Here is a 26,785-nt window from a genome sequence, read left to right as displayed (position 1 = left end):
ACTCGGTCAGTGGGCTCATTCCTACAGAAGGATGGCAACTCTCACTTGAGTAACCTTTTCCCAGCGCTTATTTATCGCATCAAAGTTAAAATGTCAACTTTGATGTGGTCTGTGGTCACAAATCATTAGCGAGGAATTCAGAAAATGTCATATAAAAAGGTAGAAATGAGCAAATAAGTTCACACGAGCCGGGTCAGTAGTCAGTGACCGCTGTGCAGGGGCCCCGCGAGCTGCCCGTTACCTGTCGACATCCTTAGCTCCTCTTCTGATTGGTTGGCCTGGTGAACCATCGTAATAAAACGAGGCATTGACAGGCGGGAGGTGTTTCACAGACTACTAACTGGGCCGCCGGATCGGGGTCTTGTAAATCTATTCACTTATCTCTATAAAAAAAAAAAGAGTTGCAAACTCTACCATCGGTCTCAGTTGACTCATTCTGCAGCCTGCAAAAGAAAAACGGTGCAAAATGCTTCATGCACCTCAATTGCAAAAAGTTATTTCTATTATAACACCTGCATTTAGGTAACAAAAAATGTTCATACCCTTAAAGGAGGCGGCAGTAATTAAAGCTTACGTATTAATAACAATGCGATGCACACAAATAAATCTAAAAATAGGGATCATTTCAGAGGCGCCGCCATCGTCAGCGCAGATCTTACCTAGGGACGGCACTATAGGTGCCTGGATTTACACATCTGTCACGGTGATGCACCAGTATAATCAGCGAGGTGACATCTGTGTCACTATTTATAGAGCCCAAAATGTCTGGACGCTGCAAAAGTCTCATACTGACAATGTATGACACGGGGACGGCTTGGCAGCTGCCGGCGCAGACTAAGCTCTGCTGCTCTGGGACTCGGTCAAGCTGCTGCATCTGTTCAACATGGTGCTGCGGCTGCTGCCAACAGGGGAGGGTGAAGTGTGCGGCGCTAACAGCTCCCCCGCTGCCCAGGTCCACACCCAGAGAGCGCGACCACGGGGAAAACGGGATGCAACGTGATCTATTCCAGAGAAGGGAACAATCGATTCATTCTTACATCCAGGGTGGAAGTGAAGGCATTACATTGTAATGCGTGCGCAAAATTGCAACATGTCCCCTTTAAGGACCGACCCTGAGAATGGAAACACTGCATAGACGATAACTTTCTGTTCGGGGCTCTGGTTGCCCAAGAACCAGGGTAATAATGGCTGCTTTAAATTAAGAAACAGCGCCACTCCTGCCCACAGGTTGTGTGGGGTAATGCAGTTTATCACTAATTACTTTACTTGCAGTACCGCACACAACCTGTGGACAGCGGTGGCGCCATATCTGAAAGATCGTTTTGCCTTTTTTTTGTTTATGAACGCTGATTCATGCGGGGAGTATGCGATATTATATCATGTACTTATGTAATTATTAGATTAATGCAAATCAAATAATTGTAAACGGCATCGTTATATCATCTCATCAGATCTTTAAAGGGCCACTGTCACCCCCCCCCAGCCGTTATAAACTAAAAGAGCCACCTTGTGCAGCAGTAATGCTGCAGTCTAACAAGGTGGCTCTTTTAGTTTTTGATTCATTTATTACCTCAAAAAAGCGTTTTAAAAATTGGCCACACATACCAGATATTGTACCGGGAGGCGGTCCGAAGCGTCCTGTATGAATCCCCCAACTGCTGTCACTCTTCTCTTCAGGGGCGATGGTTGCCGCCCCCTGAGCGCTGTTATCTTCTGAAATCCGGCGCCTGCGCTGTGTGTGCCTGCCTGGGGCCTGCGCAGTGTTCATTGTCAGTGCGGCCACACTGTTGCTGAATCCCCCGCCCCGCACTGTGTTATTCATTATGCACAGTGCGGGGCTGGGGTTCCTGGGCATGCGCACTGCGCTGTTTAGACGCTCCCCAGCTCCCCCGCCTTCCCAGGAACCCCAGCCCCGCACTGTGCATAATGAATAACAGTGCGGGGCGGGGGATTCAGCAACAGTGTGACCGCACTGACAATGAACACTGCGCAGGCCCCAGGCAGGCACACACAGCGCAGGCGCCGGATTTCAGACGATAACAGCGCTCAGGGGGCGGGTACCATCGCCCCTGAAGAGATGAGTGACGGCAGTTGGGGGATTCATACAGGACGCTTCGGACCGCCTCCCGGTACAATATCTGGTATTTGTGGCCAATTTTTAAAACGCTTTTTTGAGGTAATAAATGAATCAAAAACTAAAAGAGCCACCTTGTTAGACTGCAGCATTACTGCTGCACAAGGTGGCTCTTTTAGTTTATAACGGCTGGGGGGGGGGGGGGGGGGTGACAGTGGCCCTTTAAGTAGTTAGAATATACAGAATAAGGGGTCATCGCTGCCGACATGTGGCTGGTATCACCGGGCGGCAATGTGACCACACATGTAGCACTGCTTACCTCTGCTGCCACGACTCCATGCAATGGGACCAAATGGTCTCTTTACTGTCAGACAAGTTTATGTCATTTGACAACATGATAAAATCGACAAATCTGCAAATAAACATTTATAAATGATGTCTTCTCTCCGACTAAAAATATCTTCCACAATGCCGGACACTGGGTGTCTCCCTTCTGTATAACTTGCTGTCCACTGCCTGTTGTCAAGTGTAATCCTCCTCTAACTGCAGAGACATCGAGACGTATTACAGAAAGTGGTGACTGAGCGAGGGCGGGCCTTTGTCTCTCCCCAGGAAGCGGGGGACGGCCTTAGTCTCTCCCCAGGAAGCGGAGGACAGCCTTAGTCTCTCCGCAGGAAGCGGGGGACGGTCCTTGCCTCTCCACAGGAAGCAGGGGATGGTCTTTGCCTCTTTGCAGGAAGCGGGGGGACGGTCCTTGCCTCTCCACAGGAAGAGAGGAATGGTCTTTGTCTCTCCACAGGAAGAGAGGCACGGACTTTGCCTTTCCGCAGGAAGTGGTCGACGGTCTTTGTCTCTCCCCAGGAAGTAGGGGCCGGTCTCTCCTTCTCCCCAGGAAGCGGGGGACTGTCTTGGTCTCTCTTCAGGAAGAGGGAGCCGGTCTTGTTCTCTCCCTAGGAAGCAGAGGCCGGTCTCTCCCATTTCCCCAAGAAGCAGGGGCCGGACTGGGTCTCTCCTCAGGAAGAGGGGGCCGGTCTTGTTCTCTCCTCAGGAAGAGGGGGCCGGTCTTGTTCTCTCCTCAGGAAGAGGGGGCCGGTCTTGTTCACTCCCCAGGAAGTAGGGACAGTCTTGGTCTTTCCCCAGGAAGCAGAGGCCGGTCTCTCCCTCTCCCCAGGAAGCAGGGGACGGTCTTGGTCTCTCTCCAGGAAGCGGGGAACAGTCTTGGTCTCTCTCCAGGAAGAGGGGGACGGTCTTCGTCTCTCCCCAGGAAGTGGGAGAATAGGACTTTGTTTTTGCTCCTGCTCCTCTGTTAGTCAAACCGTATAATTGGCGTAAAAACAAAGGGGCTTTCAGTTCAAGACAAGAAAGTCATTGTAGAATAGCAGGAGCAGCACCTGCTGGGAAGTGAGGAGAAAGGAAGTTCCAGCACCTATAGTGCTGACAGAATGCTAAAAAAAATGGATGGCAAGTTACAGAGAACAAGAAGAGGGACAAAGACTGGTTATATTGGACTGGATTGTGCACCTTAAGTTGTTTTACCTTTTAGGGGATGAGGACAGGTTAAGTACATCTACTCTTTAACCATGCTACTAAGACCTGGATCTACAACAGTGCCCATCCTAATCCTCCTGGTTCATAAATAGTATACTAAAAATACAAACAGACAATTACATCAAGAAAAAAAGGAAGAAATCTTTTTAGATTTCCAACTTCCACAAAAACAATTGTGATTTACTGGTTCTTCGATAAGTTGGGAGACCTCCTGTTTGAGCACTACGATGGGGGTGAATTGTAGTTTTAACCTTGCAAAATGTCCAAATGTAACACTGATGACTGCGCACAATGGACCGACTGATGGAAACATTCTTTAGGACCCATTTTCATGTGTTTTTATTAGTTCTGATCGTTCATTGTGAAGGGCACATTCCTTGGAGCAGACAGTTCCTCGGTGATCGGCTTTTGCAGGGAATTCCTCGCAGTAACGCAGGGTATCGTTAGATCAGGATTCTCCACCGTCGGATCTTTCGCTCTTCCTAATACAGAGGTGTATTCTTCTTGTTCTCCTGGCTGCAGAGCAAAGTGGACGCTTATTGAATTTATCACCCAAGACGTTCTCCAGTCGGACAATGGAGCGTTTATTTGACTTACGTCTCGGAGCGGAAATTTGAGAAATCACATGAGTTGTTTGTTTTTTTTTAAGGACTGAAATAATTTCTTCTTATTTCTCATACTTGACTTATACTATGTTTTATATAGAGACTACACCAACCCTAAATGGTGTAGTATATAGAGGATTTGTCAGCTCTCCTGTGTGTTGTAGTATATAGTGGATCTGGCAGGTCTACTGTGTGGTGTAGTATATAGAGGATCTGTCAGCTCTCCTGTGTGGTGTGGTACATAGAGGATCTGTCAGCTCTCCTGTGTGGTGTAGTATATAGAGGATCTGTCAGCTCTCCTGTGTGGTGTAGTATATAGAGGATCTGTCAGCTCTCCTGTGTGGTGTAGTATATAGAGGATCTGTCAGCTCTCCTGTGTGGTGTAGTATATAGAGGATCTGTCAGCTCTCCTGTGTGGTGTAGTATATAGAGGATCTGTCAGCTCTCCTGTGTGGTGTAGTATATAGAGGATCTGTCAGCTCTCCTGTGTGGTGTAGTATATAGAGGATCTTGTCAGCTCTCCTGTGTGGTGTAGTGTATAGAGGATCTGTCAGCTCTCCTGTGTGGTGTAGTATATAGAGGATCTTGTCAGCTCTCCTGTGTGGTGTAGTGTATAGAGGATCTGTCAGCTCTCCTGTGTGGTGTAGTATATAGAGGATCTGTCAGCTCTCCTCTGTGGTGTGGTATATAGAGGATCTGTCAGCTCTCCTGTGTGGTGTGGTACATAGAGGATCTGTCAGCTCTCCTGTGTGGTGTAGTATATAGAGGATCTGTCAGCTCTCCTGTGTGGTGTGGTATATAGAGGATCTGTCAGCTCTCCCGTGTGGTGTAGTATATAGAGGATCTGTCAGCTCTCCTGTGTGGTGTAGTATATAGTGGATCTGGCAGCTCTCCTGTGTGGTGTGGTACATAGAGGATCTGTCAGCTCTCCTGTGTGGTGTAGTATATAGAGGATCTGTCAGCTCTCCTGTGTGGTGTAGTATATAGAGGATCTGTCAGCTCTCCTGTGTGGTGTAGTATATAGAGGATCTGTCAGCTCTCCTGTGTGGTGTAGTATATAGAGGATATGTCAGCTCTCCTGTGTGGTGTAGTATATAGAGGATCTTGTCAGCTCTCCTGTGTGGTGTAGTGTATAGAGGATCTGTCAGCTCTCCTGTGTGGTGTGGTACATAGAGGATCTGTCAGCTCTCCTGTGTGGTGTAGTATATAGAGGATCTGTCAGCTCTCCTGTGTGGTGTGGTACATAGAGGATCTGTCAGCTCTCCTGTGTGGTGTAGTATATAGAGGATCTGTCAGCTCTCCTGTGTGGTGTAGTATATAGAGGATCTGTCAGCTCTCCTGTGTGGTGTAGTATATAGAGGATCTGTCAGCTCTCCTGTGTGGTGTAGTATATAGAGGATCTGTCAGCTCTCCTGTGTGGTGTAGTATATAGAGGATCTTGTCAGCTCTCCTGTGTGGTGTAGTGTATAGAGGATCTGTCAGCTCTCCTGTGTGGTGTAGTATATAGAGGATCTTGTCAGCTCTCCTGTGTGGTGTAGTGTATAGAGGATCTGTCAGCTCTCCTGTGTGATGTAGAATATAGTGGATCTGTCAGCTCTCCTCTGTGGTGTAGTATATAGAGGATCTGTCAGCTCTCCTGTGTGGTGTGGTACATAGAGGATCTGTCAGCTCTCCTGTGTGGTGTAGTATATAGAGGATCTGTCAGCTCTCCTGTGTGGTGTGGTATATAGAGGATCTGTCAGCTCTCCTGTGTGGTGTAGTGTATAGAGGATCTGTCAGCTCTCCTGTGTGGTGTAGTATATAGAGGATCTTGTCAGCTCTCCTGTGTGGTGTAGTGTATAGAGGATCTGTCAGCTCTCCTGTGTGATGTAGAATATAGTGGATCTGTCAGCTCTCCTCTGTGGTGTGGTATATAGAGGATCTGTCAGCTCTCCTGTGTGGTGTGGTACATAGAGGATCTGTCAGCTCTCCTGTGTGGTGTAGTATATAGAGGATCTGTCAGCTCTCCTGTGTGGTGTGGTATATAGAGGATCTGTCAGCTCTCCCGTGTGGTGTAGTATATAGAGGATCTGTCAGCTCTCCTGTGTGGTGTAGTATATAGTGGATCTGGCAGCTCTCCTGTGTGGTGTGGTACATAGAGGATCTGTCAGCTCTCCTGTGTGGTGTAGTATATAGAGGATCTGTCAGCTCTCCTGTGTGGTGTAGTATATAGAGGATCTGTCAGCTCTCCTGTGTGGTGTAGTATATAGAGGATCTGTCAGCTCTCCTGTGTGGTGTAGTATATAGAGGATCTGTCAGCTCTCCTGTGTGGTGTAGTATATAGAGGATCTGTCAGCTCTCCTGTGTGGTGTAGTATATAGAGGATCCGTCAGCTCTCGTGTGTGGTGTACTACATAGAGGATCTGTCAGCTCTCCTGTGTGGTGTAGTATATAGAGGATCTGTCAGCTCTCGTGTGTGGTGTACTACATAGAGGATCTGTCAGCTCTCCTGTGTGGTGTAGTATATAGAGGATCTGTCAGCTCTCCCGTGTGGTGTAGTATATAGAGGATCTGTCAGCTCTCCTGTGTGGTGTAGTATATAGTGGATCTGGCAGGTCTACTGTGTGGTGTAGTATATAGAGGATCTGTCAGCTCTCCTGTGTGGTGTAGTAAACATAAAACTGCGTGTAGCCGTTGGTGAAAAGAAGAAACGTACCAATATTACACCGAGAGAAGGACCTGCAGCCCTCGGCTAGTTGACTTATCAGTCTTCTTTGTACTTGACCATTATATAACTTGTATCTTGCATTTGTCTCCAGTTTTCCCCTCTGCAGGCTCTGTCTCTAGTTTTCAGTTGTCTCTGAGCTAGTGGGTGAAGAGTAGCTGTTATTATGTCACCCATACACAGCACACACAGACATGAGGGATTCCTGCTCTACTCTCCATATGTAGCACATGTGCAGGACCAGCAGCGTGGAAGTCATCATACAGCAGTACTGAGCAGTGTAGCTGTGAATCAAGCATTAGGGTGAGAGAAACACCCACTAGAAAGCAACAGTATCGATTTTGATGACTGTTGCACTCTGCTACTCCTTTCTACATAGACTTCAACAGGCAGCAGTAATCTGATCTCTCAGTGAGCAGGCAGTCAGTTTTGTTGCCCAAGATAAATTTTAGCAGTTTTTCACTGTGAATGACGAGGTCAGGAAGTGGCTCCAAAGTGGAGAAAGAAGCAGATGTCTCCAATAAGATATATTACAAAGTTCCTTAAAGTCACTTGTAGTATTGATTTATGTAAAGGCTGCAACCGAGTCTTTGATATGAGACCTTTCACCAAGTCTTGGAAAGAAGAAAACATGGTGTTTGGTGAATCATCAGACCCCCTTATCGTTGCTTAGAAGAAAAACATGAAGTTTGGAAGGGGGTCTGGAAACCCTTTAGTACCTCACACTTTGATAAAGGTTGAGTTCCTTGAGTTTAAACCCCTCTGTTGATTTTTGGAATGGTTCCGGTTATGATGATACAAAGGTTTTGGACTTTCTGAAATATCATATTTCCTGTAAATTGAAGTATACTACATCATTTTGTCACCGACCCGGCCTGCGGGGGACATTATTCATACTACTTTGTTCAGATTTTTTCACTTGGAGGGAGCCTGTCCCTGGTGCAGTGTTCCCTTTAATTTAGTACTCGGCAAAACTCCGCTGTGGGTGGTCAGGAAGGTCACTAATGGCCATCCTATGAGGCCCATAGAGAGGTTATTGCACCATGTGTAGAGCTTTCATACGAAGAAGAACGACTGGAGTTTGTATGTAAGCTCAGCCCCCAGATTTCCAGATGTTCAGCATTGTATATACGGTCACAGTAAAATCTGCCGGTATATATATATGTATCCCGTGATGCACAACATCTGAATATACAAAAGAGAGGATACAGTTGCATCAAGTAAATGCATTTTAAGATTGGAAGAGTTGAGATGATCGTCGGGACCGTGCACAGTAACATATGTCTATCCACGAACCTCCCACATTGGAAGTGCAGCAGCAGCAAGGTGGTGTAAATGGAGCAGTGGCCGCACATGCTCACTAGAGGGACTTGCGGTCCTGTGATCGCTGCTGGTCCCAGTGATCATACACTTTGGAAATGCAGCAGCATGGTGGTGTAAATGGAACAGTGGCCGCACATGCTCACTAGTGGGACTCGTGGTCCTGTGATCGGTGCTGGTCCCAGTGATCATACACTTTCGAAATGCAATAGCATGGTGGAGTAAATGGAGCAGTGGCCGCACATGCTCACTAGTGGGACTCGCGGTCCTGTGATCGGTGCTGGTCCCAGTGATCATACACTTATTGCCTGTAAAGATTATAAGGAATATTTATGGGTTCATGAGAAATCCCCTTTACGTCTTGAGGAAGTTTCTTGTTGTAAAAACCCCACAAAATAGCAGCAACCACGCAATAAAACCACTACAATGAAATGGGAAGAGGCGCTGCCCGTCCCAGGTGAGGGAGAGGCACACAACGCCGCACATGCTGTTTGAACGTGTCCCGGCATGGCAGGGGCGGACGCCCATTGCGAGAGGCAGAGATTGCATCCTTTGAAAATGGCCAGGAAAGCACAGTCATACGGCCCAGACGCACCCTGCTCCAGGTGAAGGTGCGGCTCTGCACTTACACAAGCGCCTTGGTCGGCCCCGCAGCGTGAGCTCATGGAGTTTTATAGTGATCCTAAATTATGTACATCAGAGGGAGAAGTTCACACCAAACACTCTCCGGTCATCCTGGAGCCCACCCGGGCGAGGGACGCAGGTCCGAGATGGGGCAGAACTAGGCTATATCATCAGCAATCAAGGTATCCACTATGTCAAGATCCCTGCTTGCTGTCAGTGGTTGGAAAAGTTCATGTTCAGATACAAAAAACAAAGATGGAAACTTGTCCTAATGCTCATAACTTGATACAATTGTATCCGGTCTGGAATCACATTAGTTACAATGTATCACAGTGATGATCGCCTAGACTGGATACTACAGTAACAAACCCTCAGCTGTCAGAATGATCTGGGTTCTTCTCATCTCATTAAGTAATGATGGAGAAAGGGATAGGAGAGGAGGCGGGGGTCCTCACCGTTCTTAGGGATGGGCTGCACAGGTGTAGAACTGCGTCTTCTAAACTTTCCCTGCACATCGATACAGAAAACTGCAGCTAGGGATCGTCGCTGTCCCGGGTAAACTTGCTCATGGACCCCATTATTCTTAAGTTTGGAGGGTCCCGAAAGTCACACTCTCACCACCATAGAATGATGGCATCACTTTAGAAGATTGAAATATCTGCTTTAAAGGCATTTTCTCCATAACAATCAATAAGGCGTATCTGCAGGGTACCCCCCCACCTCAATATTTGGGACCCCAGCCTATACCCCAATTCAGAGAACACCAGATCAGCCTCTGATGGTTGGTGATATCAGAGAGCAGGTGTGATCACCTCTCCATTGAGCCAGGGACCCTTTCTGCTGATGGGTGGGGGTCTCCGTATCGGACATCTATGGCATATACCATAAATATTTCAGGCGCAAAACAGCATTTTATGACAGTGTTAATGGCGTCAGGTCGCTGCCAAACTATCAAATGTTCCAGATTATTGGACACTTAAAGGAAGATTCTTAAATGCATCCTGACATCTTTAAGGAGTTCACAATGTTATCAGCGTGGTCTCACTACAACACAACCAGAGACCAGCGTCCTGTGACAGATATGAAGGCCGGGGCTGTCAGCCGTAGAGGAAAGGGCCTGCAGAGAACGGCTACAGGACCACGCGTCGTCTACAGCTGCGTCCCAACATCTCCAACGCTCTGTGTAACAGTCCGACCCCCCAACAGGGCAGAGAACGGAGAGGTGACAGTGAGGACATCTAGGCGTCCCAGCAGCGAAATCTTACCACACCAGGGGTGCGGTATAAAGGGTGAGATCATGGACACGGCTTGAAGATAATTTAGTGACAGGAGGTTGAAGGGCAGAGGCTGAGCTGGAGGGAAAATATTCTAAAAAGCAAAGCAGACACTTTAAGGAAAAGGTCCTAAAGGACTGCATGGAAGCCAAATACAATGGTATACAAAGTGGGGTGAACAAAAGAAGAGAGGTGCTAAAATTGTCACAACTATCACTGAGGAATGAAAGAGCGTTATATCACCCCCGTATAAAAGGGGTTATCCATCCTGTATTATACTCCAGAGCTGCACTCACTATTCTGCTGGTGCAGTCACTGTGTACATACATTACTGATCCTGAGTTACATCCTGTATTATACCCCAGAGCTTTACTCACTATTGTGCTGGTGCAGTCACTGTGTACATACATTCCATTACTGATCCTGAGTTACCTCCTGTATTATATTCCAGAGCTGCACTCACTATTCTGCTGGTGCAGTCACTGTGTACATACATTACATTACTGATCCTGAGTTACATCCTATATTATACTCCAGAGCTGCACTCACTATTCTGCTGGTGCAGTCACTGTGTACATACATTACATTACTGATCCAGAGTTACATCCTGTATTACACTCCACAGCTGCACTCACTATTCTGCTGGTACAGTCACTGTGTACATACATTACTAACCCGGAGTTACCTCCTGTATTATATTCCAGAGCTGCACTCACTATTCTGCTGGTGCAGTCACTGTGTACATACATTACATTACTGATCCTGAGTTACATCCTATATTATACTCCAGAGCTGCACTCACTATTCTGCTGGTGCAGTCACTGTGTACATACATTACATTACTGATCCTGAGTTACACCCTTTATTATACCCCAGAGCTGCACTCACTATTCTGCTGGTACAGTCACTGTGTACATACATTACTAACCCGGAGTTACCTCCTGTATTATATTCCAGAGCTGCACTCACTATTCTGCTGGTGCAGTCACTGTGTACATACATTACATTACTGATCCCGAGTTACATCCTATATTATACTCCAGAGCTGCACTCACTATTCTGCTGGTGCAGTCACTGTGTACATACATTACATTACTGATCCAGAGTTACATCCTGTATTACACTCCAGAGCTGCACTCACTATTCTGCTGGTACAGTCACTGTGTACATACATTACTAACCCGGAGTTACCTCCTGTATTATATTCCAGAGCTGCACTCACTATTCTGCTGGTGCAGTCCCAGTATAAATACATTACATTACTGATCCTGAGTTACATCCTGTATTATACCGCAGAGCTGCATTCACTATTCTGCTGGTGCAGTCACTGTGTACATACATTATATTACTGATCCTGAGTTACATCCTGTATTATACCGCAGAGCTGCATTCACTATTCTGCTGGTGCAGTCACTGTGTACATACATTATATTACTGATCCTGAGTTACATCCTGTATTATACTCCAGAGCTGCACTCGCTATTCTGCTGGTGCAGTCACTGTGTACATACATTACATTACTGATCCTGAGTTACATCCTGTATTATACTCCAGAGCTGCACTCGCTATTCTGCTGGTGCAGTCACCGTGTACATACATTACATTACTGATCCTGAGTTACATCCTGTATTATACCCCAGAGCTGCACTCACTATTCTGCTGGTGCAGTCACTGTGTACATACATTACATTACTGATCCTGAGTTACATCCTATATTATACTCCAGAGCTGCACTCACTATTCTGCTGGTGCAGTCACTGTGTACATACATTACTAACCCGGAGTTACCTCCTGTATTATATTCCAGAGCTGCACTCACTATTCTGCTGGTGCAGTCACTGTGTACATACATTACATTACTGATCCTGAGTTACATCCTATATTATACTCCAGAGCTGCACTCACTATTCTGCTGGTGCAGTCACTGTGTACATACATTACATTACTGATCCTGAGTTACATCCTATATTATACTCCAGAGCTGCACTCACTATTCTGCTGGTGCAGTCACTGTGTACATACATTACATTACTGATCCTGAGTTACACCCTTTATTATACCCCAGAGCTGCACTCACTATTCTGCTGGTGCAGTCACTGTGTACATACTGTACATTACATTACTGATCCTGAGTTACATCCTGTATTATACTACAGAGCTGCACTCACTATTCTGCTGGTGCAGTCACTGTGTACATACATTACTGATCCTGAGTTACACCCTGTATAATACTCCAGAGCTGCACTCACTATTCTGCTGGTGCAGTCACTGTGTACATACATTACATTACTGATCCTGAGTTACATCCTATATTATACTCCAGAGCTGCACTCACTATTCTGCTGGTGCAGTCACTGTGTACATACATTACATTACTGATCCTGAGTTACATCCTGTATTATACCCCAGAGCTGCACCCACTATTCTGCTGGTGCAGTCACGGTGTACATACATTACATTACTGATCCGGAGTTACATCCTGTATTATACTCCAGAGCTGCACTCACTATTCTGCTGGTGCAGTCACTGTGTACATACATTACATTACTGATCCTGAGTTACATCCTGTATTATACTCCAGAGCTGCACTCACTATTCTGCTGGTGCAGTCACTGTGTACATACATTACATTACTGACCCTGAGTTACATCCTGTATTATACCCCAGAGCTGCACTCACTATTCTGCTGGTGCAGTCCCAGTATAAATACATTACATTACTGATCCTGAGTTACATCCTGTATTATACCGCAGAGCTGCATTCACTATTCTGCTGGTGCAGTCACTGTGTACATACATTATATTACTGATCCTGAGTTACATCCTGTATTATACTCCAGAGCTGCACTCACTATTCTGCTGGTGCAGTCACTGTGTACATACATTACATTACTGATCCTGAGTTACATCCTGTATTATACTCCAGAGCTGCACTTGCTATTCTGCTGGTGCAGTCACCGTGTACATACATTACATTACTGATCCTGAGTTACATCCTGTATTATACCCCAGAGCTGCACTCACTATTCTGCTGGTGCAGTCACCGTGTACATACATTACATTACTGATCCTGAGTTACATCCTGTATTATACCCCAGAGCTGCACTCACTATTCTGCTGGTGCAGTCACTGTGTACACACATTACATTACTGATCCAGAGTTACATCCCTTTATATGATTTTTAGAGTGCTGAGATGTAGCGGTGTGATGTCAGGCCTGAGCGCGGTGTTAACCCCTCCGCTGTGTATAATCACACCCGGTGCAGTGTCAGGAGCAGGCGCTGATAAATGGCTCATCGATTCGATGATGTAATCTGGTGCTGAGCTATAATCGTGCACAGCTACATACAGGGGGGCAGTGACAGCCCCTTCATACCTGCACCATAGACCACCTGCTATATGTCTAAATAACCAGAATTACACATGCTGGGACTTGTAGTCCCTCAATCTAAAACCTCCGGCTTTTTTTTTTTTTTTGGGGATTAGTGTCATCACGGCTTCCTAAAAATAATCCGGGAAGTGCTGACATCACAGGGTGTGCATTAATGAGCAGGGTTTTCCCGGGATGATGCACAGACTTAATTCTGACCTGCAAGTCCCTGCCTGGTCTCAGCGGATGGTCGTACATTAGACTACATGTGCCCTTAAAGGGGCGATTTGTAGGGGCCACATGAGCCCAGGCCAATCACGTGGCCCTTTACTTTCCTAGCATCAACCTGTGGGGGGGTAATAGAGGCCAGCAACCAATCAGAGTGCAGCTTTCATTTTTCAAACAGCCCTGGTAAAATGAAAGCTGCTCTGTGATTGGTTGCTACAGGTAACCAAGACAGTTTTGTTGTTCCATACACCAGGTCCATGGTTTATGACTTCTATTTTGTTGGAGACCACCATGGCTGAGCCATGACTCCCTCCTCATGTTACCTTAGCAGCGTCGGCGATTTCTTGTATTCCCTTGCTGCCGGCTTGCTTTATTATAGGAGTGATTAGGCCTCGGTCGGTTGCCACGGCGATCGAGATGTCAATGGACTCCAGCTGCCTCGCTCCTTCGCCGTACCAAGTGACGTTTACCTCAGGCATTTGCTGGGGATGGCAAGAAAATAAAAAAATACATTACATGGTGTAAAATAAAGAAGATAGTCATGTGTTACCCTCCTCCCCTACTGTCTATAGGAGCGCAGGCCCTGAGGGGGCGATAATGGCGGCATGGCATTATGGTCAATAGAGAGGTGGGAATAACTGCTGCCACGATGCCCGATGCCAAGGCAACAGTAACCGGCATTGCTATGTCATGTCTGACAGGCTGGTTGCTAAGGAAACAAAGCCTAGCAACCACAGCCTTATCAAAATGGCGACCCTAGCAACCATCAGTTTCTTATCATTTTCACTGACTTAAAGGGATCATGCTTTTTTTTTTTTACCTAAATACATTGCCACATGGTTACCAACTAGAGTTGTGCAGAAAGATTTGCAGGACCCTGGACTGACGTTTACATCGGTGGCCCATGGCTGCCGGACCGAGCCAGTGCGGTCTTAGCCAACTGCCGGCATCCTGAGCAGCTCCTGTGATTACTAGGCCCGGTGACATCAGGACGTCACTTGAAGCCTAATCACTAGGCCTCACGTGAGGACACGACGTGCATAGCAACAGCCTAGTGATGGCAAGAAGCCCCCCCAAGAGCAGGTTCACACTGTGCTGGTCCAGAGGCCACGGAGTACGGGATCACCTCAACAATTAAATAAAATACTGTGACGGACGTCTCCTTTAAGTGATCACCTAGTGGGTTAGTGGCCGGGAGACATGTTTTTTTTCCCACTTTTTAAAAGTGTGATGGTTTGCCAGACTTACATCTTGCCAACGGCCATTTACGCAACTAGGGGGTTTGGATTTTTTTTTTTTTGCATAGATTTTCCAATCCCTTGCACCAGGTTATATCGCAGGAAAAAGCCGTAAAACGCGTAATGATTGCGCACCCCAAACGGCCTCCATTTGGGGGGAGTCCCTATCCGGCACCTGTGCTTATACTACAACTCCCACAATCCGCACTTATAAAGATGGCTCCCCTCCATAAGTCGTAAAAGAGGTCAATCAGAAGCAGGTGGAGCTGCCGCCATCCCCTGTGTATGGCAGGGATGCTAGAAATAACAGTACCTATACATATACTAATTAATATATATATATTGGGGCTGCTGTTTGCAAGATCCTGCAGAGTTGGAAATGCTCTCTGCATGTCAATATAAATGGCCCTGTAGACTTATAATACATCCATTACTTATACCAGTTCTTTGGGCTCAGGAAAAACTAAGAAACTTGCTAAGAGCAGCCTAGCTATCAGCTCCATGCACTGTGTCCTGCTTTAATATAGGACTTGTAATCTGCATTTTACAGTCTTTCATTTCCAGTTGTCTCTAAGGTAGTGGATGAAGACTGGTTGCTATGATGTCTCTTATATGTTGCGCACACAGACATGAAGAATTCCTGCTCTCCTGTCACTGATCAGCAGCAGGGAATACGTTATACAGCGGTACCGAGCAGTGTAGTTGTGAATCCAGCTCTGGGGTCAGATAAAGCACTAGCTGGAAAGTAGCCACGTGGAAGATATACTGAACTAATGAGCAGTGTCGCCGTGAATACAGCTTTCGGGTCAAAAAGCACAGACAGAAAAGCAGCTGCGTGTAAGATATTATACAGAACTACTGAGCAGTGTCGCTCGGAATCAAGCTCGGGGGTCAAATAAAGCACTGACTGGAAAGCAGCAGCATGGAAGATATTATACAGAACTATTGAGCAGTGTCGCTGGAAATCCAGCTCCTGGGTCAGACAAAGCAAAGACTGAAAAGCAGCTGCGTGGAAGATATTATACAGAACTACTGAGCAGTGTCGCTGGGAATCAAGCTCGGGGGTCACATAAAGCACTGACTGGAAAGCGGCCGCATGGAAGATATTATACAGAGCTACTGAGCCATGTAGAAAGGAATCTAGATCTGGGGTGAGAAAGCACTGACTAGAAAGCAAAAACATGTAAAAAATTATACAGACCTACTGAGCAGTGTCGCTGGGAATCCAGTGCTTGGGGCAGATAAAGCACAGACTAGAAAGCAGCAGCATGGAGGACGTTATACAGTGGTACTGAGCAGTGTATCTGTGAATCCAGCACTGGGGCGAGCTAAAGCACTAACTAGAAAGCGGCAGCACAGTATTTAGGAATCTCTGCCTTTCTTTTTCCCTTTGTATAAACTTCTATAGTAAGCAGTAATCTGATCTCTCCTTGATGAGACAAGATGGATTTCTTTGTAAGTGAATGGTGGGTTCAGGAGGTGAAGAAGTGGCTCATAAGTGGAGAAAGGTTTTTGTTTCTTTTATTTGCCTGCACTACTGATTCATGGAAAGTTTGTGATTTAACGTAATTCCAATTGTTAATTTATTTTTCCATTCTAATCGCAGGTCACAGCTCGCTGCAGGAATATTCTTCGTTGCACCAGGAAACCTTAATTGATGGCGACAGGTGCACGTTAAGTCAAGCAGATGTCCACGTGATAATTAGGGAGGCAAAACCTCTGCGAGGCTGGAAGTTGCCTGATGCAATAGTCGGTAACACAAATCTCACCCTCTGCCCTGTTCACACAGTAGAGATGTGCCCCGTCCGGGCACCCACCCTGCTCATGCCCTGCAGATGCTGTAATCCTACTTATATGATGCTGGGGGCACAAGTCCCAGACATATCTGCAATGCTCTGCACTCCAATCATCACTTCCCAACACATCAACATCAATGCAACGTGAAATAAAATATATCTGAGCACAAGTTTTCAGAAAGAGCAGATTTTTACAGATTATTGGATGCTTTGTGGGCGCACATGTAGGGTCTTCGGCACCGTACCGGACAGCCTGGACTTACTTTGAGAGTGACGGCCGTGGCTTTGATGATGAAATCGTTCACAGAGACCTTAATGTTATCTAAATTGGGGGATATGAAAAAAGAGAAAAAAATGGTGTTAACGACATCAGTAGCCTCTCCCTAACACTCATCGCTAGGCAGGCACCTACGCCCATAATCAACCCAGATGTCAATCAAGGGCTTTAATGGTCGTGCGGCAGACGGACACTTCTTGTTTTATGAATATAATACTACGAATGCAGTAAAGACTGACACGTCACCAGTGCAGGAATTCATTATGCTGCGAGCATTAGGAATATACCGTATACAGTTATAGTATGGAGCTCAATGTAGAAAACGTATGCAGTGAGCTCCCTCTAGTGGTGGCTGAAAGAAGACATCGTATCATTTCCCATTTTGTCTAGTGCAGCGGATTTGGAGCTCTGTATCAGAAACCAAACACTCAGCACTAAAAATATGTTAATATATCTGTCACTGGCATCTTGTGGGGGCCAAAACTACACTATTTGGCCTCAACCTGGTGAATGGCAGCCTAAGCAAACATTATTGACCACCATAGTGAATGGCCAGGAGACCAGGAAAGTTACTGTGCAGAAAAAAAAAAAATGTCAGACGTAACAACACAGAGGAACAATATGCATGTACAAAATAAATACCAATGACTAAATGAAAAAAAGATTAAGAAGGCCAAAAAAAGCCCAAAAATAAAGCCACAAATAATCAAAAAATTGCAAAAAAATATATTAAGTATGAAAATCTGATTTAAGTTTTAATGACAAGATTCAGAAAACCCATTTTTGGCTTTGGAAACCTGATCTGAGACAGGGACTGATCCTCCAGCGGCAGAAGGGTTAATCCTGTAATCTCTAATCTCAGCAGAAAAGAACATTGCTTCGCTTGGTCCAGTTACACAATGCTGATTTAAAAATCTCCCGTCCGTCCTCGCTCCCTCCACCAGCCCGGCTCTGCTGTGCACCTCCTGCCCGGCTCTGCTGCGCCCATCCTGCCCGGCTCTGCTGCGCGCCTCCTGCCCGGCTCTGCTGCGCGCCTCCTGCACGGCTCTGTTGTGCGCCTCCTGCCCCTGCCCTGCTGTGCGCCTCCGGCCCGGCTCTGCTGTGCGCCTCCGGCCCGGCTCTGCTGTGCCCCTCCGGCCCGGCTCTGCTGTGCCCCTCCTGCCCGGCTCTGCTGTGCCCCTCCTGCCCGGCTCCGCTGTGCAACTCCTGCCCGGCTCCGCTGTGCAACTCCTGCCCGGCTCCGCTGTGCAACTCCTGCCTGGCTCCGCTGTGCAACTCCTGCCCGGCTCCGCTGTGCCCCTCCCGCCCGGCTCTGCTGTGCGCCTCCCGCCCGGCTCTGCAATCATCCTGAGCCAGTGACCTGTTCTGGAGGACTGATAAATGACTGGAGGAGCTGGCAGAGCCCCGGGGACTTGCCTAGAGGAGTTGTCAGAGGGTCTTCAATCTCCAGTAATGAAATCATAAAGAGCAAGTACTGCACAGCTTCCGTTTTCTGGTGAAGCTGGGTACGACACCATTTCAGCTTACTCACGGGGGTGGACACTCAGCTTTTCTAGAGCACCGAATGGCAAGCAAATGTATTTATTGATTTCGATAGCATATAGCACCAACATATACCGCAGTGCTCAACCAATTTTGCCTCCTGGGGGTGATTTCACCTATTGGTAAATTTTGGAGTGCAAACAAGAGAATTTGGCGAAACACTCCCACCATCCCCTTCCATTTTACTGCTGCAAAACCTACGAAGCGTGTCATTCAGGAATCTGGGAGAGCTGGATATCTAACTATTTCATATAGGCCTTACCGATAGGTATCACGCTTTTCTGAACTCCTGAAAGGAAAAATAGCTATATGGGATAGGCTTACTGAGAAGAAGTCACATTCAGGACTCTAGGAAAAGATGGGTTACGCTCGATGTGGAGCTTAAAGGGATGAATTCCCATCTTCACAAATGGAGTATTGTTAGATAGTTCTTGTAAATACAATCAATTTTGCAATTTGCTTCTTGTTAAAATTTCCAACAGTTCTTCTGATATTAAACACTTTCCTTTCGTTTACAGCTTGTTCCCTTGGAGACCGACCACCGCTGACAGGCAGCAGAATAAGCGCAGTTCTCACAAGCTCTTTTCTTTTGAGCTTTTTAAGTGCTGCTTTGAAGCTGACCAGGATCGCTGGAGAGCGCTGTTACCGCATAATCATAGCTAGATTCAGTGCAGTGCTTACAAGCTATAGGCAGCAGCGGTGGTCGGTCTCCTAGGCAACAAGCTGTAAACTTTAATATCTCAAGAACGGCTGCAAATTTTAATAAGCAGTAAATTGCAAAAGTGCTCGTTTTTACAAGCTCTATAGCCATCTATGAAGTTGGGAATAACTCTTTAAAGGGGTATTAACATGGCAGACAGTTATGGCATAGCTGAAGGTCCCAGTGAAACGGGGTCCGGTCATATGCGGCCAAGGATGGAAAAATGCAGCGCTGTGGTATCTAGCTCTAGACAGCTGATTAGTGGGGGTGCTAGGAGTCAGACTCCAGATCTGATAATGATGACCAGCCTTAAGGATCAGTGTTCAGTATCTAACCACCAGTGGACAACCCCTTTAATTTCATACTACTGTAATCCAGGGAGGACGTCACACGTTCTAATCCGATGCCTCACCGCTGGAGAATGTGTTTTCCCTCCAACGTTGGGGGGCTCACGGAATAAAATTTTCCGGCAGTTTCCACTATTCCGCCTCTAATTACACCACTCAGCTCCACGGAGTCTGGGAACTCGGTGCCCGAATACGACGCTAGGAAAATAGCCGGAGCCCAGGCGGTTAAAGCTTTCATTAGCAGCGAGGTCGTGCCCTGAGCCGAACACATGGATTAGACATCCACATTAAAAGGACCTATTTTTATTAATCTGATGGATTTTTTTTTTCCTCCGGAATAATCTACAATGTATAGAGGCAAATCTGTATTAATATTAACCCCTGGTGCAGTCGCCCCTTTAAAGAAGTGACCCAAATCCAGATTTTAGTTTCTAGATAAAATGTACATTTTTCCCTTTATTTGACATTTGAGAAAACTTCCTTCTTAAAAGGGGAAGTCCAACCCTAAATGACTTTTATAAAGACGTGTTACAAAACCGCAAGAGTGGGGGGGGCCTGCGTGGATCACCGGACATTTCAGGGAACACGGACTCATGTCTTCTGGATGACTTTGACGAGCACTGCTGCAGACAGTGTTAGTGGGGAAGAAGTACTGCTGCACACAGTGTTAGTGGGGGAGAAGTACTGCTACACACAGTGTTAGTGGGGGAGAAGTACTGCTGCCGACAGTGTTAGTGGGGAAGAAGTACTGCTGCACACAGTGTTAGTGGGGGAGAAGTACTGCTACACACAGTGTTAGTGGGGGAGAAGTACTGCTGCCGACAGTGTTAGTGGGGAAGAAGTACTGCTGCACACAGTGTTAGTGGGGGAGAAGTACTGCTGCACACAGTGTTAGTGGGGGAGAAGTACTGCTGCACACAGTGTTAGTGGGGGAGAAGTACTGCTGCCGACAGTGTTAGTGGGGGAGAAGTATTGCTGCCGACAGTGTTAGTGGGGGAGAAGTACTGCTGCCGACAGTGTTAGTGGGGGAGAAGTACTGCTGCCGACAGTGTTAGTGGGGGAGAAGTACTGCTGCCGACAGTGTTAGTGGGGGAGAAGTACTGCTGCCGACAGTGTTAGTTGGGGAGAAGTACTGCTGCCGACAGTGTTAGTGGGGGAGAAGTACTGCTGCCGACAGTGTTAGTGGGGGAGAAGTACTGCTGCAGACAGTGTTAGTGGGGGAGAAGTACTGCTGCAGACAGTGTTAGTGGGGGAGAAGTACTGCTGCCGACAGTGTTAGTGGGGGAGAAGTACTGCTGCAGACAGTGTTAGTGGGGGAGAAGTACTGCTGCAGACAGTGTTAGTGGGGGAGAAGTACTGCTGCCGACAGTGTTAGTGGGGGATAAGTACTGCTGCCGACAGTGTTAGTGGGGAGAAGTACTGCTGCACACAGTGTTAGTGGGGGAGAAGTACTGCTGCACACAGTGTTAGTGGGGGAGAAGTATTGCTGCACAAAGTGTTAGTGGGGGAGAAGTACTGCTGCACACAGTGTTAGTGGGGGAGAAGTACTGCTGCACACAGTGTTAGTGGGGGAGAAGTATTGCTGCACAAAGTGTTAGTGGGGGAGAAGTACTGCTGCACACAGTGTTAGTGGGGGAGAAGTACTGCTGCACACAGTGTTAGTGGGGGAGAAGTACTGCTGCACACAGTGTTAGTGGGGTAGAAGTACTGCTGCAGACAGTGTTAGTGGGGGAGAAGGAATGCTGCACACAGTGTTAGTGGGGGAGAAGTACTGCTGCACACAGTGTTAGTGAGGGAGAAGTACTGCTGCAGACAGTGTTAGTGGGGGAGAAGTACTGCTGCACACAGTGTTAGTGGGGGAGAAGTACTGCTGCACACAGTGTTAGTGGGGGAGAAGTACTGCTGCACAAAGTGTTAGTGGGGGAGAAGTACTGCTGCACACAGTGTTAGTGGGGGAGAAGTACTGCTGCACACAGTGTTAGTGGGGGAGAAGTACTGCTGCACACAGTGTTAGTGGGGGAGAAGTACTGCTGCACACAGTGTTAGTGGGGGAGAAGTACTGCTGCACACAGTGTTAGTGGGGGAGAAGTACTGCTACACACAGTGTTAGTGGGGGAGAAGTACTGCTGCACACAGTGTTAGTGGGGGAGAAGTACTGCTGCACACAGTGTTAGTGGGGGAGAAGTACTGCTGCACACAGTGTTAGTGAGGGAGAAGTACTCCTGCTGACACTGTTAGTTGGGGAGAAGTACTGCTGCACACAGTGTTAGTGGGGGAGAAGTACTGCTGCACACAGTGTTAGTGAGGGAGAAGTACTGCTGCCGACAGTGTTAGTGGGGGAGAAGTACTGCTGCACAAAGTGTTAGTGGGGGAGAAGTACTGCTGCACACAGTGTTAGTTGGGGAGAAGTACTGCTGCACACAGTGTTAGTGGGGGAGAAGTACTGCTGCCGACAGTGTTAGTGGGGGAGAAGTACTGCTGCAGACAGTGTTAGTGGGGGAGAAGTACTGCTGCACACAGTGTTAGTGGGGGAGAAGCACTGCTACAGACAGTGTTAGTGGGGAAGAAGTACTGCTGCACACAGTGTTAGTGGGGGAGAAGTACTGCTGCACACAGTAGCCCGACAACCGGAAACAAGATCGATCTTAGGATTGTAAGAAAAAATGAGCAAAATCTTGAATACGTAGAGTAGAATACTTTGTTTTTTGTCTTAATAATGTTTTGAAAAACTCCAGAAAAAGAAAGAAAGAAACAAAAGAGAAAGGGGCAAAAGGAGAAAGGGGCAAAAGGAGAAAGGGGCAAAAGGAGAAAGGGGCAAAAGGAGAAAGGGCAAAGGAAAAAGGAGCAAAGGAGAAGGGGCAAAGGAGAAGGGGCAAAGGAGAAAGGAGAAGAGGCAAAGGAGAAGGGGCAAAGGAGAAAGGAGAAGGGGCAAAAAAGAAGGAGCAAAGGAGAAGGGGCAAAGGAAAAGGGGCAAAGGAAAAGGTGCAAAGGAGAAGGGGCAAAGGAGAAGAGGCAAAGGAGAAGGGGCAAAGGGGGAAGGAAAAAGGAGAAGGGGCAAAGGGGGAAGGAAAAAGGAGAAGGTGCAAAGGAAAAAGGAGAAGGGGCAAAGGAGAATGGGGAAAGAGAGAGGGAAATGGAGAGAGAGGGGAATGGAGAGAGAGGGAAAGGAAGCCACCTTTTGCAAGTGGATCCTGATGGGATTTGCTCGGCACTAGATAGTGCCCAATCAAAAGGCTGCAAAAAAAACAATTTGAGGAATAAAAAATTCTTCCAAAAAAGAAGTGGTTTCAGCTTGAAAAACTTTTCATTTTTGAACGTCTCATGGTAGTGAGTTATAGTTTATCCAAACCCTGTCCAATTTTTTTTTAAAGGGGTTGTTCCCTTTCAGGCAATGTTCAGCTCCATCTGAAGTTTATGAAAAAAAACAAAACAATAAACTGAGCTGCACTCACTAAAGATGAGCGAATAGCTTTGGAAAACACCTTATCTGAATAGATATAGCGCTTACCGAATAGCTGTATTGGGAACCCGGACACCTGGAGCGCCCCCGATGATCAGCTGTTTGAGGTCGCAGCGGCATGTGTCGTGGCTGTGTGACAGTCACAGCACATGCATGGAGAGCACAACAAACATGCCGCTGCAGCGCCGGACAGCTAATTATTGGGCGTTCTCCAGGTAACCGGGTTCCCGATACAGCTATTCGGTAAGCGCTATATCTATTTGGATAAGAGTTATCCAAAGCTATTTTCTAATCCCTAGTACTCACCTTCCCCAGGTCCACAGCAAGTCTACATTGCTGCTTCTTGTGTCTGGCATTGGCTGTAGCGTACATGGACAGCGTAGCAGCCAGTTACTGAGCTCATCGGCTCGGCCAGTGAATGCTCCTGTCGGAGCCGCCGAATGCTGATTGGCAGCTGCACTGCAAATGCCAGACATTAGGAGCAGCGGTTGAGACTCACCATTGGACCAGGGGGAAGGGGAGCACACCACAGTTTGTTGAGTTTTTTTATTCTTCTGCAGCTGGGGCAGAACATTGTTTAAAAGGAGACAACCCCTTTAAGATATGCAAGTGTACCCATTCTGCACCAATTACACAGTGGAGCTGCAACCTGGTCCTGGTCACTGACCTTTCGCCAGATCCTTCCTCAGTTTGAGAACGGCTCCGAGGTCGCAGTCCGTGCTGGCGTAGGCGTGTGGGATGGTGGATTTAGATTCCGTTAACCTCTTGGCGATAACCTTTCGGATGTTACTGGTTGGTACTTCAGTAAATGTTCCCTGGAAGCCAAAAAAAAAAAAAAAAACCCAAAAGCAAAACAAGGTCATTAAAGAGAAATATTCACCAGCAGCAAAAACTTTGCGGTCAGCAGACGCCTCTGGCACAACTATGTTTAAAGGGACAGTAAAAGCTGCGCTCATCAGTCCACTGCACCGGGAAGCAACTGAAGCAGGTTTTTTTTTCCTCTTTTTTATTTATTATTATTTTTGGATATTTACTACAGTTCTGTGACTTTAGATGCAATAAGTATTTCACAACACACCATAAAGCACCTCCTTTCAGTGTATGACTCCTTACCGGAGCGAGGGGCTTTCCAGGTATGGACATCGGAGGGTCTGATGGTCGACGCAGGGCCCCTGCTGGAGGCGCTGGCTGTTGTGGTGCCACCTTGGCTGGCTGTACGGCAGGAGACGACTGCGCCACTATTTTCGCCGTTTCGTCCTTTTCTGATACAACCCGCAGCGCATCCCTGTAAAATTAAAAAAAAAAAAAAAAAAAAGACATATTTGTAATAATGAGTAATAAAAAGGATGTCTGACTCTTTAAATATGGGGTCCAACTTGCAAGACCCTCTTTAAATAATTATACGGTATCCATTATAATCCATGACATAGTATTTCACGAGTATTGCAGCTTGGCAGCGCAGAGCTTGTCTTTGGGGCGCTCCCCTTTTTAGGCCCGTTCTTTCTTACCGTCTGTTGAAAAAATCTGCGCCATTATTTACAGATCTTCGTTTTCGCTTCTCAAACGTCAAACGGTAAAACAATGATTAAAGGTAGTAGAATCCGCGCAGCGCCGCACCGCCATCTGCAGGCGAAGGGGAGAAGTGCCATCTTTACAGGTGCATCGCTGAGACAGAGGCACGAAAAAGGGAATCGATGGAAAGTGGCATCACTGATCATAGAGGCTTTACATTGTTACACGGCTGCATGTATCCGGACTGCGGGATCTACATGAATCCGTGGAGCAGCCGGAACTGGATCTGTTGGTGACACAAGATCCCACACCGCTATCTATCCAAGACTCCGCCATCGAGGGTGGAGATGATGAGCCTGAGGCACCTGGCCTCACAAAATAACCTTCCCATACAGTGCTCTAGTAACAGTGCCATATTGCTCCCGATCCATGCCATACAGCGACCAACTTACCAAACAAGTGTTACCTTATTGTAACCAAATAATCCATATAGTGACTCCATATTACCGCCATGATACGGCCAAATAAACACTAGCAAAGCAACTAATAGTGACCAACAAGGAGCGCCCTGCTGCACGACGCCATCCGGTGGCACCCTACTGCACGACGCCATCCGGTGGCACCCTACTGCACGACACCATCCGGTGGCACCCTACTGCACGACGCCATCCAGTGGCACCCTACTGCATGACGCCATCCGGTGGCAGCCTACTGCACGACGCCATCCGGTGGCAGCCTACTGCAAGACACCATCCAGTGGCAGCCTACTGCACGACACTATTCGGTGGCACCCTACTGCACGACGCCATCCGGTGGCACCCTACTGCACGACGCCATCCGGTGGCACCCTACTGCACGACGCCATCCGGTGGCACCCTACTGCACGACGCCATCCGGTGGCACCCTACTGCACGACGCCATCCGGTGGCACCCTACTGCATGACGCCATCTGGTGGCACCCTACTGCACGCCAGTATATGGTGGCACCCTACTGCACATGTCCGACAGCGCCCTGCTGCTTGATGCCATCCGGCGGCACTGTACTGTATGATGCCACCTGGGGGCACCTTACTGAACGACAAATCAGGCAGCACCATTGCATGACGTAAGTGCTCTACTGCAAGAAGACATGCAGCAGCACCCTACCGCACTACACCGTCCAGGGGCAACCTAGTGCATAACAATTGCGGCGGCCCCCTGCTCCACGACGCCATCCGGTGGCCATCTGTTGAATGACACCAACTGCAGAATCCTCATCACCGAGCACATAAATCTGCAGCTCCAGTGTTAGGCTGAGCCGGGTTCTGCAATGCACAGCGGAATGCAGACCTATGCCCCCCGATCATCGCTGCATCCCAAGACTCCTGCTCCCGTCACACAGCTGCATTATTAATGCACACATCCAGGAATGTCATTAGTCGCCCGTTTAAAAATCCAATCTGGGGTCTGTGTGGAGCGAGCGGTCCTGTAATCACTGACATTCTCCCTGGTTCAGTCCTCTGTCACTTTAATGATGTCACGTGCAGGACGGCTCCCCCTGGGCAGGTGATGGGCAGCGGTCATCTATCCCCTCACCCACCCGAGCCTCCAAGTCATAGTGACCAACCAAGAGCAAAGACGCCGGGTGTGACCCTGTCACTCCGGATGAATGTGCCGTGCGGGGTCCTGGAAGCCACCGGGGAGGAACAGAGATTTACATTTTATCTATAAGGGAGTTAAGTCATTAATTTTTCTTTTTTTTTTTTTTATACGTTTAAATTTTTTCTTTTTTTATTATCCCTTCCGGCATCGGGTCGGCTCGGTCTGCACGTTTTTGTGATGCTCCACAGCTCCTATAACCCAATCCTGTCTGATATCGAAATCGGAGCAAAGTGCGAGTGCAGAAAAAAGAAACTTCAGATCAGATCTGTCTGGATGCAGTAGGACCCCGGCCCCACAGCTCTGCAACAACGTCAGAAGGAGCCCAGCCCCACAGCTCTGCAACAAAGAAGGAGCCTGGCCCCACAGCTCTGCAACAACTTAAGACAAAGGCCGCCCCACAGCTCTGCAACAACGTAAGACAAAGGCCACCCCACAGCTCTGCAACAACGTAAGGAGGCCGCCCCACATCTGTGCAACGACATAAGACAGAGCTCGACCCCACAGCTCTGCAACGACATAAGACGGG

At 47.5% G+C, this 26,785-nt stretch overlaps 1 protein-coding gene across 1 annotated transcript in view; it reads right to left on the bottom strand.

The window, feature by feature from the left end:
• The window catches only part of PDHX (pyruvate dehydrogenase complex component X), a 152,665-nt gene that overhangs the window by 8,268 nt on the left and 117,612 nt on the right, over positions 1 to 26,785 (bottom strand). Inside the window, exons 6-9 of the mRNA XM_077287030.1 lie at positions 24,220 to 24,391; positions 23,774 to 23,921; positions 17,044 to 17,102; positions 14,070 to 14,228 (exon numbers count right to left, since the gene is read on the bottom strand). Of these exons, the coding sequence (XP_077143145.1) occupies positions 14,070 to 14,228; positions 17,044 to 17,102; positions 23,774 to 23,921; positions 24,220 to 24,391 (538 nt within the window). The remainder of the gene's footprint in view (positions 1 to 14,069; positions 14,229 to 17,043; positions 17,103 to 23,773; positions 23,922 to 24,219; positions 24,392 to 26,785) is intronic.

This window comes from Ranitomeya variabilis, chromosome 2 (assembly GCF_051348905.1).
Source record: "Ranitomeya variabilis isolate aRanVar5 chromosome 2, aRanVar5.hap1, whole genome shotgun sequence".
Classification (NCBI taxonomy): domain Eukaryota; kingdom Metazoa; phylum Chordata; class Amphibia; order Anura; family Dendrobatidae; genus Ranitomeya; species Ranitomeya variabilis.
The sequence above is the reverse complement of the archived record's forward strand: the minus strand, read 5'-3'. Positions and strand labels throughout refer to the sequence as shown.